The 15,946-nt window shown below is 48.0% G+C and overlaps 1 protein-coding gene and 1 pseudogene across 2 annotated transcripts; both read left to right on the top strand.

Moving 5' to 3' along the window:
• Positions 1-2,825: 2,825 nt before the first annotated feature.
• Positions 2,826-5,504, top strand: LOC308481851 (protocadherin beta-16 pseudogene; annotated as a pseudogene). Its single transcript has one exon. The product of its transcript is annotated as a protocadherin beta-16 pseudogene (transcript).
• Positions 5,505-7,114: 1,610 nt separating this feature from the next.
• Positions 7,115-14,723, top strand: LOC308482075 (protocadherin beta-16-like; the record flags this gene model as incomplete). The annotated part of the gene is made up of 2 exons (XM_081015095.1): positions 7,115-9,145; positions 14,100-14,723. The coding sequence occupies exons 1-2, from the start codon at positions 7,337-7,339 to the stop codon at positions 14,721-14,723; spliced, it is 2,433 nt and encodes an 810-aa protein (XP_080871221.1). The 5' UTR covers positions 7,115-7,336.
• Positions 14,724-15,946: the final 1,223 nt, after the last annotated feature.

Below are 15,946 nucleotides of genomic sequence, written 5' to 3'. Positions count from 1 at the left end.
TTGGTTGGAAAGGACACCTGCAATGTCCTTTGTTTTTCAACTACAGCTCAAAGGAAAGCCTGCTATAGCAGATCCCACCAGTGCCACCAAAATGTAGCAGATCCCACTGCTGTATACTAATTATGTAACGGATCCCACCACTGTATAACAATTGTGGCGGATCCCACTTACATACCCACTCTATAATATATATATTTTCAACCACCACAGGTTATCTTTTTGGTTTTAGTGAGAGGGGGAAATTAGATACTTGGAGACACAGGCAGAAGTTGAACAAATGTGAAATATTTATTTAACAGAACAAAGTGAAAAAAAAAAGAATGTATCAGCAGATAATCTTCTTTCAGTAAACATTTAACCTGTTGATAATAATACTCAATCTAATGGAGGTTAGCATTATTTTGAGTTATTTCACTTCAGTTTCTTAACTAAGTAGTTGCATGGGTGTTACAGCTTAATACTTTGGTTCTTAAACAAGGTAGTACTTTCTGTCAGTCTTCCAACCTTTTATCAATCACACTCCTGAAATAATTCTAGCAGTATAACAGACGCAGGGGATCACCACACCCCTCTTAACTGGCTTGGGCTTCTTCTCTATCTAGAAGATCTCTCTCTTCCTGAGTGACACAAGTCGTCTTCATCCTCCTCCTGGATACTTCTCCTGGCTCAAACTCAGCCCTCTTGTTAACTCCTGTCTGAATACTTTCCCAAGACACTAAACACTGTCTTCCAACCTAAGCTTAGAGATTCCTTTCTCTAGCTGTAGATATTTCCCTTTGAGTGGATGTTACACACGCGGATCAGAACCAACTCTCTAACACTACCTGCAGCTTTCTCTGAAACCAACTCTCCATCTCCATCTCCATCTCCATCTCCATCTCCATCTCCATCTAACCACTCCCTCAGAAATGGCTCCTTTTATTCTCCACCCCCTCTGGCTTGCTGTCATGGTAGCCAATCAGAGAGAGGCTCCAGCCCTCTGGTGGAATTCTGAGGTACTGCACCACCAGACTCTGGTCTGGCTCTGCTGTCCATCACACCTGCCTCTGCCCTGAGCCATCTGCAGATGCTAGAGAACCCAGAAGAAGGGAAAGTATTTGTGGCAACTGCTCTTAATAGGTAGCTAGTATGCCAAGCCAGTAGCTGTAGATGTCATTTTTGACGGTGGCTAAAACATTGCTTCCCAGGAGCAGCTCGTGTCTAAAATAGATAGGGAGGAGAATGCTCCTGGCCACAGTTTTCTCCTGAGAATCAAGCAGGCTGGCTAGTGATGATAGGAGTTGTTGTCCAACAGATCTGGAGGGTATCAGTTTGGCAAAGTGTGTCGGGATCTCCGAGAGGAAGCTGGGAGCTGCAGAATGCATGAACTCCTTGGTTGGCTTCAAAGTTGCAACTGAACTGCCCAAAGGGCCACTTGTCATTCCTGAGCTGCAGTTTGGCTACCCTTGTAGTAGGAAAACATGAAGCGACTCTACCCACTTCCTGCAACATCCTACCACCTACAGAAGACACAACGGTTTGCTGGTTATCTTTAAATTACTTATGGAGCATCAAGCATAAAGCATTGTGCATTTCCCTCGGTTTCTGAAGTTCAGGTGAGAGTGCCAATCAGAATGTAGCCAAGGCAGCACTTTCCACAAAGAAGCGGGTAGTCTGTGCACCCAGGAGATCCGTGCAGTAAGCAGAAGGTTTTTTAAAAGAGAGAGAAATGGGGGAGGGGGAATTTCCCCACTCTCCCCCAGTAAAACTGTCCATGACTACACTGCATGCCCTCAGTTGTGGCCATACCAGAGCTTGCACGGCATATTTCAAAAAGCCACAGCACAGGTGTCTGTCTGGGAAGTGAGAAGTAGAACCCTGAGGAGCCGGGGGTGGGGGGGACACAATGATATTAGGAAACAGGGGGTGGGAAGCCAATGAGCACGCAGGAGAGGTGATGCAGCCAGAAGAAGCTACCAAGAGGTGAGAGAGAGAAGGAAGGGAAGATGAAGATGAAGAAGAGGAGGAGGAGGAGGAGGAGGAGGAGGAGTTTGGACTTGATATCCCGCCTTTCACTCCCCTTAAGGTGTCTCAAAGCGGCTAACAATCTCCTTTCCCTTCCTCCCCCACAACAAACACTCTGTGAGGTGAGTGGGGCTAAGAGACTTCAGAGAAGTGTGACTAGCCCAAGGTCACCCAGCAGCTGCATGTGGAGGAGCGGGGAAGCGAACCCGGTTCACCAGATTACAAGTCCACTGCTCTTAACCACTACACCACGCAGGGTCCCTGTCGATGCAGGAATGACAACAGTTGCCAGGCAGGAGGAGGTGAAAAGTGAACCAGAAAGTGGATATGGTAGCTGAGGTGTAGCAGGACATGCTCCACAGCAAACTGAAGAAAAGAAATGGGAGACATAGAAGTGGGTGTGGAGGACTGAGCCAGAGGAGGAAGGGAAAAGACAGCCAGGGAAAGGAAAAATATTTGCTGGAGACCCAACCTGTATGAATCACATTATGAAAATGCACCTCCTCTCTGGACAACTGTACAGATACCTGCAGCTGAGGATTATACTTCATGCATCTAATGAAGAAGACTTTAGTCCACAAGGACTGATGACATAATAAAACTTGTTAGTGTTTAAGGTGCCACAAGACTCAGCAGCAGGAAAAGTGACAATCATTAATGAGTACCTCAATGGATTTTGATAAGTCAATGATAATACACAAGAAATATATTAAACATTGCAAACCTACAGAACCATTTATGGGAGATGTACCATATTTAGAGCACAAGGTGGTGCTATTACACAACACAAAAGAAATAGTCAAGGACCAGAAACTGTTCTCCAGGAGGCCTGTGTCTGCGAGACAAAGGAATCTCAAGGAGAAAGACACCACACAATCTTCATTACAAGCAAATATTTAGAAATTGTGGGTGGAAAAGGCACCATAACCATTTCTAGATTAAAATACAAGATAAAGGATTTGTCTTGCAAACATACACTGGACAATCAACTGTGGCAGTTGTGTTAGAAAGAATCACCCTGCATTTCAGATCTGACTGGAGGTGAGGCTGGGGGAATGGAAATACTTCTCAACCTCAGGCAAGTTATGTTTATTTCCTTATATCTCTGTGCATGTGTAGCAATGTGTGAGTCCTTCCTCTATTCAGTGGCAGAGGAGGAGAAAATTGGGTCTTTGGTAGCGAATGTGCTGAAGGATTTGAAAGTGGATGCAAAGGAGCTGTCTGCTCGGAGAGCCCGGCTGGTTTCTAAGAGCTCCAAGCAGTATTTCCAGCTGGATCCTCATTCTGGGGATGTGACAGTAAAGGATAAAATAGATCGGGAGTTCCTGTGTGGTCAGAATGAACCATGTATTCTACTGTCTGAAATTGTGCTGGAAAAGCCCTTGCAGCTACACAGAATTGAAGTTGAAATAGAAGACGTGAATGATAATTCCCCCAAATTCTCTAAAAATCAATTCCTTCTTGAAATACCTGAGCAGACTCCTGTGGATATCAGATTTCCTTTGGAAAGAGCAGAAGATCCAGACAAAGGAAAAAATGCTGTTCAGAACTACACCCTTAGTCCTAATGAACATTTTAGGCTGGATGTGCAAAGTCACAGTGATGGTAGCAAACATGCGGAATTGGTGTTAGAGAAACCGCTAGACCGTGAGGAGAATCCACAGATTTCCCTTATTCTGTCAGCAGTTGATGGGGGGATCCCCAAAAGAACTGGAACAGCACAAATAATCATTGATGTTCTGGATAACAATGATAACTTGCCTCAGTTTCCACAACTTGAGTACAAAGTGAAACTAAAGGAAAATAGCCCATTGGATACACTAGTCACAAAAGTGGAAGCCACTGACAGGGATTTTGGTTCCAATGCTCACATCACTTACTATTTCAGCCAAGTGTCAGAAAATGTGTTGAGATTGTTCAAGTTAAATAAACACACTGGAGAACTTACTGTTACAGGGACAATTGATTATGAAGAAAGTGCAAATTATGAGATGAAAATCAGAGCTACAGATGGAGGAGGCCTTTCTGCTTACTGTAAAGTCATTGTAGAGATTGAGGATGAGAACGACAATGCTCCAGAGATTACCATCACATCCATCACCAGTCCCTTACCTGAGGACTCTCCCCCAGACACAGTGGTGGCCCTTTTCAGTGTCACAGACGTGGACTCTGGGGACAGTGGCAGAACTGCCTGCACCACTGAAGTCAACCTGCCATTTGTACTAAAACCGACGGAAAACAACTATTACCAGCTGGTGACCCAACAATCACTGGACAGAGAAAAAGTCAGCGAATATAACATTACTATTACAGCCACAGACAGGGGCTCTCCCAGACTCACTTCCACAAGAATACTTCATGTTGAAGTGTCAGATGTCAATGACAACCCTCCAGTCTTTGAAAAGCCATTCTATGAAATGCAGTTAAGAGAAAACAATATTCCTGGTCTTCTGATCAATTCGGTCCATGCTGTTGATCTGGACACAGCGCAGAATGCCAAAGTGACCTACTCGCTTTTGCCTGGGAAGGTCAATGATGGCCCCACATCCTCTTACATCTCCATCAACTCTGAAACGGGGAACCTGTATGCCATCCGGTCTCTGGATTATGAGGAAGTACAAGATTTCCAGGTGACGGTGAGGGCTGTGGATTCAGGTTCCCCTCCACTGAGCTCCGAAGTTCCCATCCGCGTTCAGGTCGTGGATGAAAATGACAATGCCCCCTTCATCCTCTACCCTCTCCAGAATGGCACTTCCCCCTCGAATGACCTGGTTCCCCGAGGGGCAGAGACTGGCTACCTGGTCACCAAGGTGGTGGCTGTGGACAGGGATTCTGCGCAGAACTCTTGGCTTTCCTACCAGCTGCTGAAGGCCACAGAACCGGGTCTGTTCACGGTGGGGGCCCAGAATGGAGAAGTGACCACCCTGAGGCCGGTCAGCAACCGAGACAGCTTCAAGCAGAATCTGATTGTGGTGGTCCGAGACAACGGCCATCCTCCCCAGTCCACCTCTGCCACACTCAGAATCCTTCTAGTGGACGGCTTCTCTGACCCTTATCTGAAAAGTGTGGCTCTCCCAAAGGAGGAAACAGCGGAGGAGGAAGACCCCAGCCTGACGATGTATTTGATCATCTGCTTGGCTGCCATCTCAAGCATCTTTCTCATTTCTGTGGTGGCCTTTGTTGTAATCAAGTTGCAGAAACGTGAAAAGTTCATAGGAACCTACAACTCTGGAGCTAATTTCCCGGTGGGACCTGATTCCCAGGAGAACTCTGCGGATTCTGGTGCTGGATCTCTATCCCAGGCTTACAACTATGAGGTGTGCTTAGCTGGTGGGTCTCTGAACAGCGAGTTCCGGTTTCTCAGGCCCCTGTTTCCTGTTTTCTCTGTGGAGCCTCCTAACACTCAGGTGAATTCAAGGAGTTCCAATGATTCTGAAGGTGTCCCCAGTCATGCACGTGAAAGTCAACATGGGGTTCAGGTGAGAGTACCATTTGAATGATTTAATTTCAAATATTTCTCCCTCTAGTTTGATAATAAGTTTTATTAAATTTTCAATTTTACATTTCCAAATAAACATTTAAAATATCCCATGACTTCCCTTCTCCTTCCATGATTCATTTTTCATATCATACACCCCTGTTTTACTATAAGCATTCAAATAAGTTTTCCACTTTTACCTCCATCAAAAATTATTTACTCTATTGTATTAATCCTAGTGCTGCCAGCATTAGCAGTCATTTTTCTTATATTCAGTAAATGTTTTCCACTCTTCTTTAATGTATGTTCTTATTGCTCTCTTATTCTATGTGTTCTGCATGTTCTGTCATGTTCTGTTCCTCTTTAGATGGGACCTTGCTCACTTTCCATTTTGGGGCTAATAAAGCACAGACCCTAATTGTTGCATACATAAATAATCTTTTCTGACACCTAGGAATTTTAGTTTGGGTTTTCCCCAACAAAAAGTACTCTGGTGGTTTTTTTTGGGGGGGGGGTTGGGGGGGAAAAGTAGTTTTAAACATTTTTTTCAATTCATTATAAATCATTTCCCCATATACTTTTATCTTTTTACATGTCCAACACATGTGAAAAAAACTTCCCTCCGTTTCTTTACTCTTCCAACATGTTCCACATGTACCACGGACCACAATTGTTGCATACATAAATAACCTTTTCCGACACCTAGGAATTTCAGTCAACAAAAAGCAGAAAGTAGTTTTAAACATTCCCCCCCCCAATTTATTATAAATCATATATACTTTTACCTTTTTACATGTCCACCACAATTGAAAAAATATTCCCTCCATTTACACTTCCAACATGTATTTGATTCTGATTTATAAATCTTAGCCAACTCGGAGTTTGAAACTCTTCCGATTTCTTTTTTATTCAGTTTTACCTGTTTCCTTGTATTCTGTTATTGTTGTTTCTTTCCTTGCAGAGAGGGTTGTAAATTGTTGTATTAATATTGTGGTTTGATGTGCTATAGAACATCTTCATAGCATTTTTAAACCCTCTGTATGGGAGGAGGAAGTATCACACAAAAGCTGAGATGCAGGTTGCTTCAATATGACCTGTTTATTGAATATCCATTCTTACTACTTTTTTAAAAAAAGAAATAAACTTATAAAGGGGGGGAGGGGAGGAATGAGGAAAAAAGAACACAGCTGTGTATATAAATTGATATGGTATTATTATCCTAATACTTATGTAGATATTAATAGCCTGCTACATTCTCTGTGTGCAGGCCATATGGCATCAAGCAAAAGTTATCATACACTTTCCAAGGCATTTTCCTGTCACTTTCGTTATTGCAAAATGTTTGGGGGGGGGGGAGGGAGGGCACCATATGCATCCTGAATTTCCCTGTATGAGATTGAAACCCATGCACAACAGTGTAGAACAACCACGGAAGAAAGCACTGTTTTATGATATCTGCACTCATTCAAATGGAAAAGAGGCATCTTCCTAGGAATAAATAGGTCTTCTCTTAATAGAGAAACAGTGAATCTGAACCTTTCCTGTTCAGTGTAATGTGCACTGCATTCAGTGTTATTTACTGGATCTTAGTGGCTTTTCTTTGCTCAGCCACACGGTGGTAGTACAGGCAAAGACATCAACTGGAATTCAGAATTTTGTGAAGGAACTCACAGGAAGCCATGAGCAAAAAGGTGGCTGGAACAAAGGACGGGTGACTTTCATATGCGATAAAGAGATAACATACAGCACAGCAAAGGCATCAACACGGCAGCATCAAATTCATTTCTGTAGCAGCAGAGATTATCATTGGATGACTGTCAGAAACTTCATCTTTTGGCCAGAGATTCTTGAGCCATGGGAGACAGCTACAGAAAGGAACAAGGTCTGTATTTTTTGCTTTTCCTTTGTCTTCCTGGAGCACTGAGTACATCACTTCACTATTCTGTGCCTGAAGAAAAGAAAAGGGGGTCTTTGGTGGCTAATGTGCTGGAGGATTTGAAACTGGGAAAAGGGGAGCTGTCAGCTCACAGAGCCCAGCTGGTTTCTAAGAACAGTAAGCAATATTTTCGCATGGATACCCATTCTGGGAATTTGTTGATAAATGATAAAATAGACCGAGAAGCATTATGTGGCCAGACTGATCCTTGCTTGTTACACACTGAAATTGTGTTGCAAAATCCCTTAAAGATCTTCAGTATTGAAATCAATATAGAAGATGTGAATGATAATATCCCCAAATTCTCTAAAAAGGCATTTGATCTGGAAATTCCTGAGAATGTCCCTCCAAATACTCATTTCCCCTTGGAATTTGCCCAAGATGAGGACCTGGGAATGAATAACATCCAAAACTACACTCTCAGTCCCAATGAACATTTCATGCTTAGCATGGAGAGCAACAAAAATGGAAGGAAATATGTGGATCTTGTTCTGGAGAAGCCACTGGACAGGGAGAAGGACTCATACTTTGGACTGACTCTCACAGCTGTGGATGGAGGGGAACCACAGAGAACAGGTTCAGTTCAAATAAATATTGATGTTCTTGACATCAATGACAATTCCCCACAGTTTACTCATTCAGAATATAAAGTAAGGTTAAAGGAAAACAGTCCACAGGGTACTCTGGTCTTCAAAGTGGAAGCTACAGATTTGGATTTTGGCTCAAATGCTCAGATAGCCTATTCATTTAACCGGGTACCAAAAGAAATATATGATCTGTTTCACCTAAATGAAATCACGGGGGAAATCACCCTTTCTGGTCAGCTTGATTATGAAAAAGAAACCAGCTATGACATGAGCATCAGAGCAACAGATGGAGGGGGTCTTTCAGGTCACTGCAAGGTCCTGGTAGATGTTGAAGACGTGAATGATAATGTCCCTGAAGTGTCCATCATATCCATCACTAGTCCTGTGGCAGAGGATTCTCCCCTGGAGACACTTGTGGCTCTCTTCACTGTCATAGACCGAGACTCTGGTGATAATGGCAGAACCGTGTGCTCTGTGGAGGCAAACCTTCCTTTTATGTTAAAATCCACTATGAATAACTATTACCAGCTTCTGGTCCAAAGTCCCTTGGACAGAGAAAAGGTCTCAGATTATAATATCACCATCACAGCCGTTGACCGAGGCTCCCCCAGGCTGACTTCAACAAGAATTATTAACGTTCAGATCTCAGATGTCAACGACAGCCCTCCAGTATTTGAAAAGTCTTCATGTGAAATGCAGATACGGGAAAACAATATTCCAGGACTGCTCATTGGCTCAGTCCATGCTACTGATCTGGACACCGAGAAGAATGCCAAGGTCACCTACTCCCTTTTGCCTGGGAAGGTCACTGATGGCCTTGTGGCCTCTTACATCTCAGTCAACTCTGAAAGCGGAAATCTGTATGCCCTCCGATCTCTGGATTATGAGCAGATCAAAGATTTCAAAGTGACAGTGAGGGCTACAGATGGAGGGTCTCCTCCCCTCAGCTCAGAAGTTACTGTCCGAGTCGTAATCCTAGACGAAAACGACAACACTCCCTTCTTCCTCTACCCTCTTCAGAACAGCACATCCCCCTGCAATGAGCTGGTGCCCAAGTCGGTGGAGGCCGGCTACCTGGTCACCAAGGTGGTGGCTGTGGATGGAGATTCTGGCCAGAACTCGTGGCTTTCCTGTTGTTATGTACTGAGTTGAATAGGATCCAAACTGTAGCAGTCTGATTGGTCCTAGAACAATAGGATCCAAAAGGCAGCAGTCTGATTGGTCCTAGAACAATAGGATTCAGAATGCAGCAGTCTGATTGGTCCTAGAACAATGCAGCAGTATGATTGGTTGGCAGGAACCACCCAATCCTGCTCCAGATAGAAGTGAATCCACAACCTGATTGGCTTACAGTAGAATTCCAGAATTAGCCAATCATGTGCAGCCCATTGTGTAAATAATGTATATAAAGCAGATACTGTGAGGGGACATTTATTCATTCCTCCTCACCACTATGAGCTGAATAAAGAGCATGAAATCACTTTGCGACTCTGAGTATATTTCACTGGCGACGAGGATGGGATCCCGCTGAGCTGACTGCCACACACAGCACCGCAGCACCGCCAACTGCCGCACCGCTGCCTCGCACCGTGTATCCAGGCTTCAGCTCCGGGGCACAAGGAACTCAGAATGGCAGCCAACAGCAGCTTCTCGCCATTCAACCCAGCATCTGGAGACTGGGAAGCGTACGCCTCCCGTTTCACCTTCCTCCTAGAAGCCAAAGGGGTCACCGACGAAGAAGACGCCAAGAAGAGGGCGATATTCTTCAGCGTCTGCGGAGAGGAGACGTTTGAAATCGCCCGGGCTCTCCTTGCGCCTGAAGACGTCGCTACTGTTCCATACAAAACAATAATGGAACAGCTGAAGGGGCACTTTTCGCCGCAGCCCTCAGTGGTGGCTCGTCGAAATGCCTTCTACGCAAAGCGGCAAGCCCCTGGGGAAACCATAACTGGGTTTGTGACCTCTCTCCGCCAAGCCGCCCGGTTCTGCAACTTCTCAGAGCTGGAGAACATGCTTCGTGACCGCCTCGTCGGTGGCCTGAAGGATGAGAAGCTGCAACGACGCCTCTACGCTAAGAAGGACCTAACGTTCCAGGTCGCTCTGGAGGAGGCCCTGGCAACAGAAGCTGCCGAGAGGTCGACCCAAGAGGCACGGCCGAGCCTGCCATCCCAACCGAGGGTCCACCATGAAGACCTCACCGACGACTCAGGATCCGACAGGGAGGAGGTGCACCGAGTACAGCAGCGCACTCAAGCAGCGCACAGACCACAGCTGCCTCGACGAGAAGGAGGGAACTGCGCAAGCTGCGGGGAGAGTCACGAGAGGAGGACCTGCCGTTTCCGCAACGCAGAGTGCAGGCAGTGCAGAAAATCGGGACACATCGCCCGGGTGTGTCGGGCTCGGCCCACCCGACACCAGGCATCAGATGACCAATCCAAGAGCCCCAGGTCCCGGGGCCCAACGCACCAAGGCAACTCGACGGAGCTCACGGACTTCCAGGTATACCAGTTGCCCCACCCCAACGTAGAGAAAATTTATGTAGAGGTACAGATAGAGGGGGCCCCATGCCGCATGGAGCTTGACACGGGTTCAACTCTATCCATAATCTCGGCAAGGACCTTAAGGAAACTGTGTCCCACTGGGGGTCCCAAACTCAGGCCGGCCCCATTCACCCTCCGGGACTTCCAGAAACGTAAGGTCCCCACAATGGGGGTGGGGACCTTCAGGGTGCAATACCGAGGGCGGACGCGGCAACTGGACTTGCTTGTGGTCAAGGGCCCCTACATTAGCTTACTGGGATTGGCATGGTTTGGACCACTGGGGCTAGCTGTCACCGGGGTGAACCACACTAGCTTACAAGTGGACGTGGACGCCATATGCAAGGAATTTCCAGGGGTTTTCGATGGGAAATTGGGACAGTATACGGGCCCCCCCATTGCGCTACAGCTTGACCCCGCAGTACGACCGGTCAGGCTCAAGGCCCGCCGGGTCCCGTTCGCCTTGAAACCCCGTATAGACGAGGAATTGGACCGACTCGTAGAGCAAGGAGTGCTGGAGCCGGTGCCTAATGCTCCCTGGGAAACCCCAATCGTCACACCCGTCAAGCCTAATGGTTCGGTCCGCATCTGCGCAGACTACAAATGTACCATAAACAAGGCCCTCACGGCCCACGCATACCCAGTGCCAGTGGTCAGCCATGTCCTTGCCACCCTGGCTGGGTCGAAAATTTTTGGCAAGCTGGACTTGGCCCAAGCATATCAACAGCTGCCAGTAGATGAGGCCACAGCAGAGGCACAGACGATTGTGACGCACAGAGGAGCGTTCAGGGTAAAGCGGCTGCAATTCGGTGTCAGCGTGGCACCAGGCATATTCCAGAATATAATGGACTCTCTCCTTAAAGGGATTCCTGGCGTCACCCCCTTCTTCGATGATGTGTTGATTGCCGGCCCCACACCAGAGGAGTTTGAGGACCGCCTCCGCACCGTTCTGCACCGTTTCCAGACGGCGGGTCTCAAGGTGAAGCGGGAAAAATGTCTACTAGGAGTGCCTCAGGTGGACTTTCTGGGATTTATGGTGGACGCAGAAGGGGTCCACCCGACTGGGGACAAGGTACGGGCCATTTGTGATGCCCCAGCGCCCAAGAGCAAGACTGAACTTCAGGCCTTCTTGGGGCTATTGAACTTTTACCATTCCTTCCTTCCCCACAAGGCGGCGGTAGCGGAGCCCCTACACAGACTCCTGGACAAGCGGGCCCCTTGGGTGTGGGGCCAGCGCCAGGAGGCCGCATTCCAGGCAGTCAAGGACTTGCTTGTCTCAAACTCGGTCTTGGCACACTTCGACGAGAGGCTGCCGGTGGTGCTAGCATGCGACGCCTCACCCTATGGCATTGGAGCTGTCCTGGGGCACCAACTCCCGGATGGAAGAGAGGTACCGGTGGCGTACTTTTCCCAGACACTCAACACAACCGAGCGGAACTACTCGCAAATCGACAAGGAGGGTCTGGCAATCGTAAAGGGAGTAAAAAAATTCCATGATTTCTTGTACGGGCGGCCCTTCACCGTGGTGACTGACCACAAGCCGTTGCTTGGCTTGTTTGCCCCCGAAAAGCAGACCCCCCAAGTGCTGTCTCCTCGCGTCCTCAGGTGGTCAATTTTCCTTGCCAGCTACCAGTATGCACTGATTCACCGACCTGGGAAGGCGATGGGCCATGCGGACGCCCTCAGCAGGCTACCACTACCGGAAACAGGCCCTGACCCAGCACCTGCACAAGAGGTTATGAGCCTGGAGCTGCTTCCCGACCGCCCCATTCAGGCACAAGAAGTTGCACACCATTCCAAGAAAGATAGGGTCATCTCCCGGGTCCTGGACTGGGTGTGGAGGGGATGGCCCAGCAGCAGCCCCGGGCCAGAATTCGCCGGCTACACAACCCGCAAACATGAACTGTCGGCCCACAAGGGGTGCCTGTTATGGGGAAGCAGAGTCGTTGTTCCCCAGCCCCTCTGCAAAAGGGTCCTCACAGCCCTACACGAGACACATCCAGGGGTAGTAAGAATGAAGGCCCTTGCCAGGAGTTATGTGTGGTGGCCGGGGATCGATGGAGAGATAGAGGCCTGGGTCAAACACTGCCAGGCCTGCCAAGAATCCCGCCCAGATCCCCCAAGGGCCCCAGTCCAGTCCTGGGAGTCCGCCCGAGCACCATGGTCACGCCTGCATGTGGATTTCGCTGGCCCCTTTCAGGGGAAAACATTCTTCATAGTGGTGGACTCCTACACCAAATGGCTGGAAGTCGCACTGGTACCGTCCACTTCCACGTCCGCAGCCATCCGGGTACTACGCAGGCTGTTTGCAACCCACGGGCTCCCTGACACTCTCGTCTCAGACAACGGGACTGCATTTACGTCAGGAGAATTCCAAACCTTCACAGCGCAGAACGCCATCCGCCACATCCGTTCGGCGCCGTTCCACCCTGCCACCAATGGCCAAGCAGAACGCATGGTGCGGACCACCAAGGACACCCTTCGCCGCATGACGCAAGGGGACTGGGAGTACCGCCTTGCCACATTCCTTCTAGCACAGCACAGCACCCCCAGCTCAACGACTGGCCGGAGCCCCGCTGAACTACTAATGGGTCGGCGCCTTGCAATCAGATTGGACCGCCTTCACCCCGATAGAGCTCAGGATGAGATAGTGGTGGGGGAAGGCAGGAACCCCCGGACCTTCGAGGCCCAGGACCCAGTGTACGCAAAGAATTTTGGGGCAGGCCCAGCATGGGTACCCGCCACAATCACCAGGGTCACTGGCCCCGTGTCGTACGAGGTGCTAACGGATGGGGGGCAATGCTGGCGCCGCCACTGCGACCAGATACGGCGACGATTCCCGGGAGAAAACCAGGAGGAGGACAGGTCAGAGGAGTCCCAAGGGAACAGCGGGGCAGTGAGGCCCATAGAGCAGGAGGGGCCAGCAGGAGAGGCAGAATCAGTAAATACAGAGAGGACCCGTGAGGCCGAAAGGACACCGGAACCAGAACCACGACTGAGCGAGCCGGTTGCACCAGACCAAACAGCCGCATCACAGCCAGCATCCTTGGAACACGAGCCAGAACCCGGAGCCCGGACCAGGGAACACCCCAGGCCACAACGCACACGTAGGCCGCCGGCATACCTTGAGGACTATGAATGCGACCTCCCGGGCAGGACTGGAACTTAGAGGGGAGGGGTGTTATGTACTGAGTTGAATAGGATCCAAACTGTAGCAGTCTGATTGGTCCTAGAACAATAGGATCCAAAAGGCAGCAGTCTGATTGGTCCTAGAACAATAGGATTCAGAATGCAGCAGTCTGATTGGTCCTAGAACAATGCAGCAGTATGATTGGTTGGCAGGAACCACCCAATCCTGCTCCAGATAGAAGTGAATCCACAACCTGATTGGCTTACAGTAGAATTCCAGAATTAGCCAATCATGTGCAGCCCATTGTGTAAATAATGTATATAAAGCAGATACTGTGAGGGGACATTTATTCATTCCTCCTCACCACTATGAGCTGAATAAAGAGCATGAAATCACTTTGCGACTCTGAGTATATTTCACCTATGAGCTGCTGAAGGCCACAGACCCTGGTCTTTTCAGCATAGGAGCCCAGAATGGGGAAGTGAGAACCAGGAGAGCCCTGAGCGAGCGAGACACCAGCAAGCAGAGACTCCTGATAGTGGTCAGGGACAACGGGCTCCCTCCCCAGAGCAGCACTGCCATGCTCCATGTCCTTCCCGTGGGTGGCTTTTCGGATCCTTATATGAAGGCTGTGGAGGTCAGTAAAGAGGAACACGAAGAAGACGGGACCTTGACCTTGTACTTGGTGATCTGCCTGGCTGCAGTCTCCTTTGTGTTCCTTGTTTGCATTGTTTCCTTTGCTGCCATCAAGATCTGCAGGAGGGATCCCAGGGAAAGTTTTATCGCTGCCCCTCCTCACTTCCCACCTGCCAGACCCGACATCCCAGAGAACTGTGGCGATTCTCAGAGCGGGTCTCTTTCCAGGAGTTACCACTACGACGTTTGCTTAACCGGTGGGTCCTTGAGCAGTGAGTTCAGGTTCCTCAGGCCCCTCATTCCTGTATTTTCTGTGGGGGACCCAAACCTCAATGTGAACCAGACCCCTCCGTCTGCTTCCCAAGATATTCCTGACCAGGTGGGGAAAGAAGAATCAGAGGAAAAGGTGAAATAATATCCAAATACACCAGTTAGTTACTTTGACATTGATATATGCTTGGTAATTAGGCATATCAGATGTTCTTGTATTTCTTTTGAAATTTATTGACAATATATTTTGACATTTTAGAGCATGCTTCAGTTTAAAAATGATCTGTTTATTTCAAGTCCATGTGAGACTTTTTTCTCATTTTCCTCTGTCTTCATCACTCTTCCATCCTCTCCATCTGATATTTCCTCGCTCCTCCTCTTTTCTTCCACCCTTCCATTTCTCAGGCAGGCCACCTCTTCCCAGCCCGTGGTTGAATTCAGATATTTTTCCTTCAGCCCTCCTGCTATTTAGGTCCTCTGCCTTTGGACTTTCTGCATATTAAAACTCGCTCAGAACATCATAGCCACTGCAGATACACCAATGTGTCCCAGAATATACATACCTCCAAGGTGTGGACGACATATCTGTAGCTGCAGCTGCTGAAGTACATGCACACAGGAGCCCGGATTAGAGCAGGCTTCCCAGTTATATACATGGCATTATTTAGAGGGTCTTCTTGCTGGTGGCACCCCACCTGTGGAATTGCCTTCCAGGGGAGGAACTCTGAGTACCCTTTTCAGGGTTAGATGACCTTTTTATTTATCCGGGCCTTTTAAACCATCGACATTTTGAGCAAACAAATCTGGGCCCTCATAGTTTTCTGTTTTATAATTTGAACTGTTACTATGTTAAGGGCAAGTAGGCTGACTTGTAATCTGCCATTATAATAAACAATGTGGGAGAGGGAAACATAAGCAATAGAATCATAGAATCATAGAGTTGGATGAGACCACAAGGGCCATTGAGTCTAACCCCCTGCCAAGCAGGAAACGCAGGAATATAGAAGTCTGTATTTTAATGAGTCAAACCATTGGTCCAGGTATCTTTTCAGACCTACCTGAGGATGCCAGGGTTTGAAACCCGGCATGCTTTGTATGCAGAGCAGTTTTTTACCACTGAACAACATGCCCTTTGATGTAAGAATCAGGTTCTGCAGTTTATAGTTGCAAAATGGTGCAACAGACTGAATTGAAACCTGGCATTGTAAAGAAGTACCTTTGAGGATGGTGCATACCAAACCTAGGATAGAATGAGCTGGTTGTGTAATGAGGGACTTTGCTGGCAAATTGGCAGGTGCTCTGCATTTTCTTAAATCTACATCAATGGGGGGCTTTTTCTGGAAAGGTTTCTCTTTTGGATTGTATCTT

The sequence above is a fragment of the Podarcis pityusensis genome, assembly GCF_964106645.2.
Source record: "Podarcis pityusensis genome assembly, chromosome: 7".
Lineage (NCBI taxonomy): Eukaryota > Metazoa > Chordata > Lepidosauria > Squamata > Lacertidae > Podarcis > Podarcis pityusensis.
This window is presented reverse-complemented; position numbering and strand designations above follow the sequence as displayed.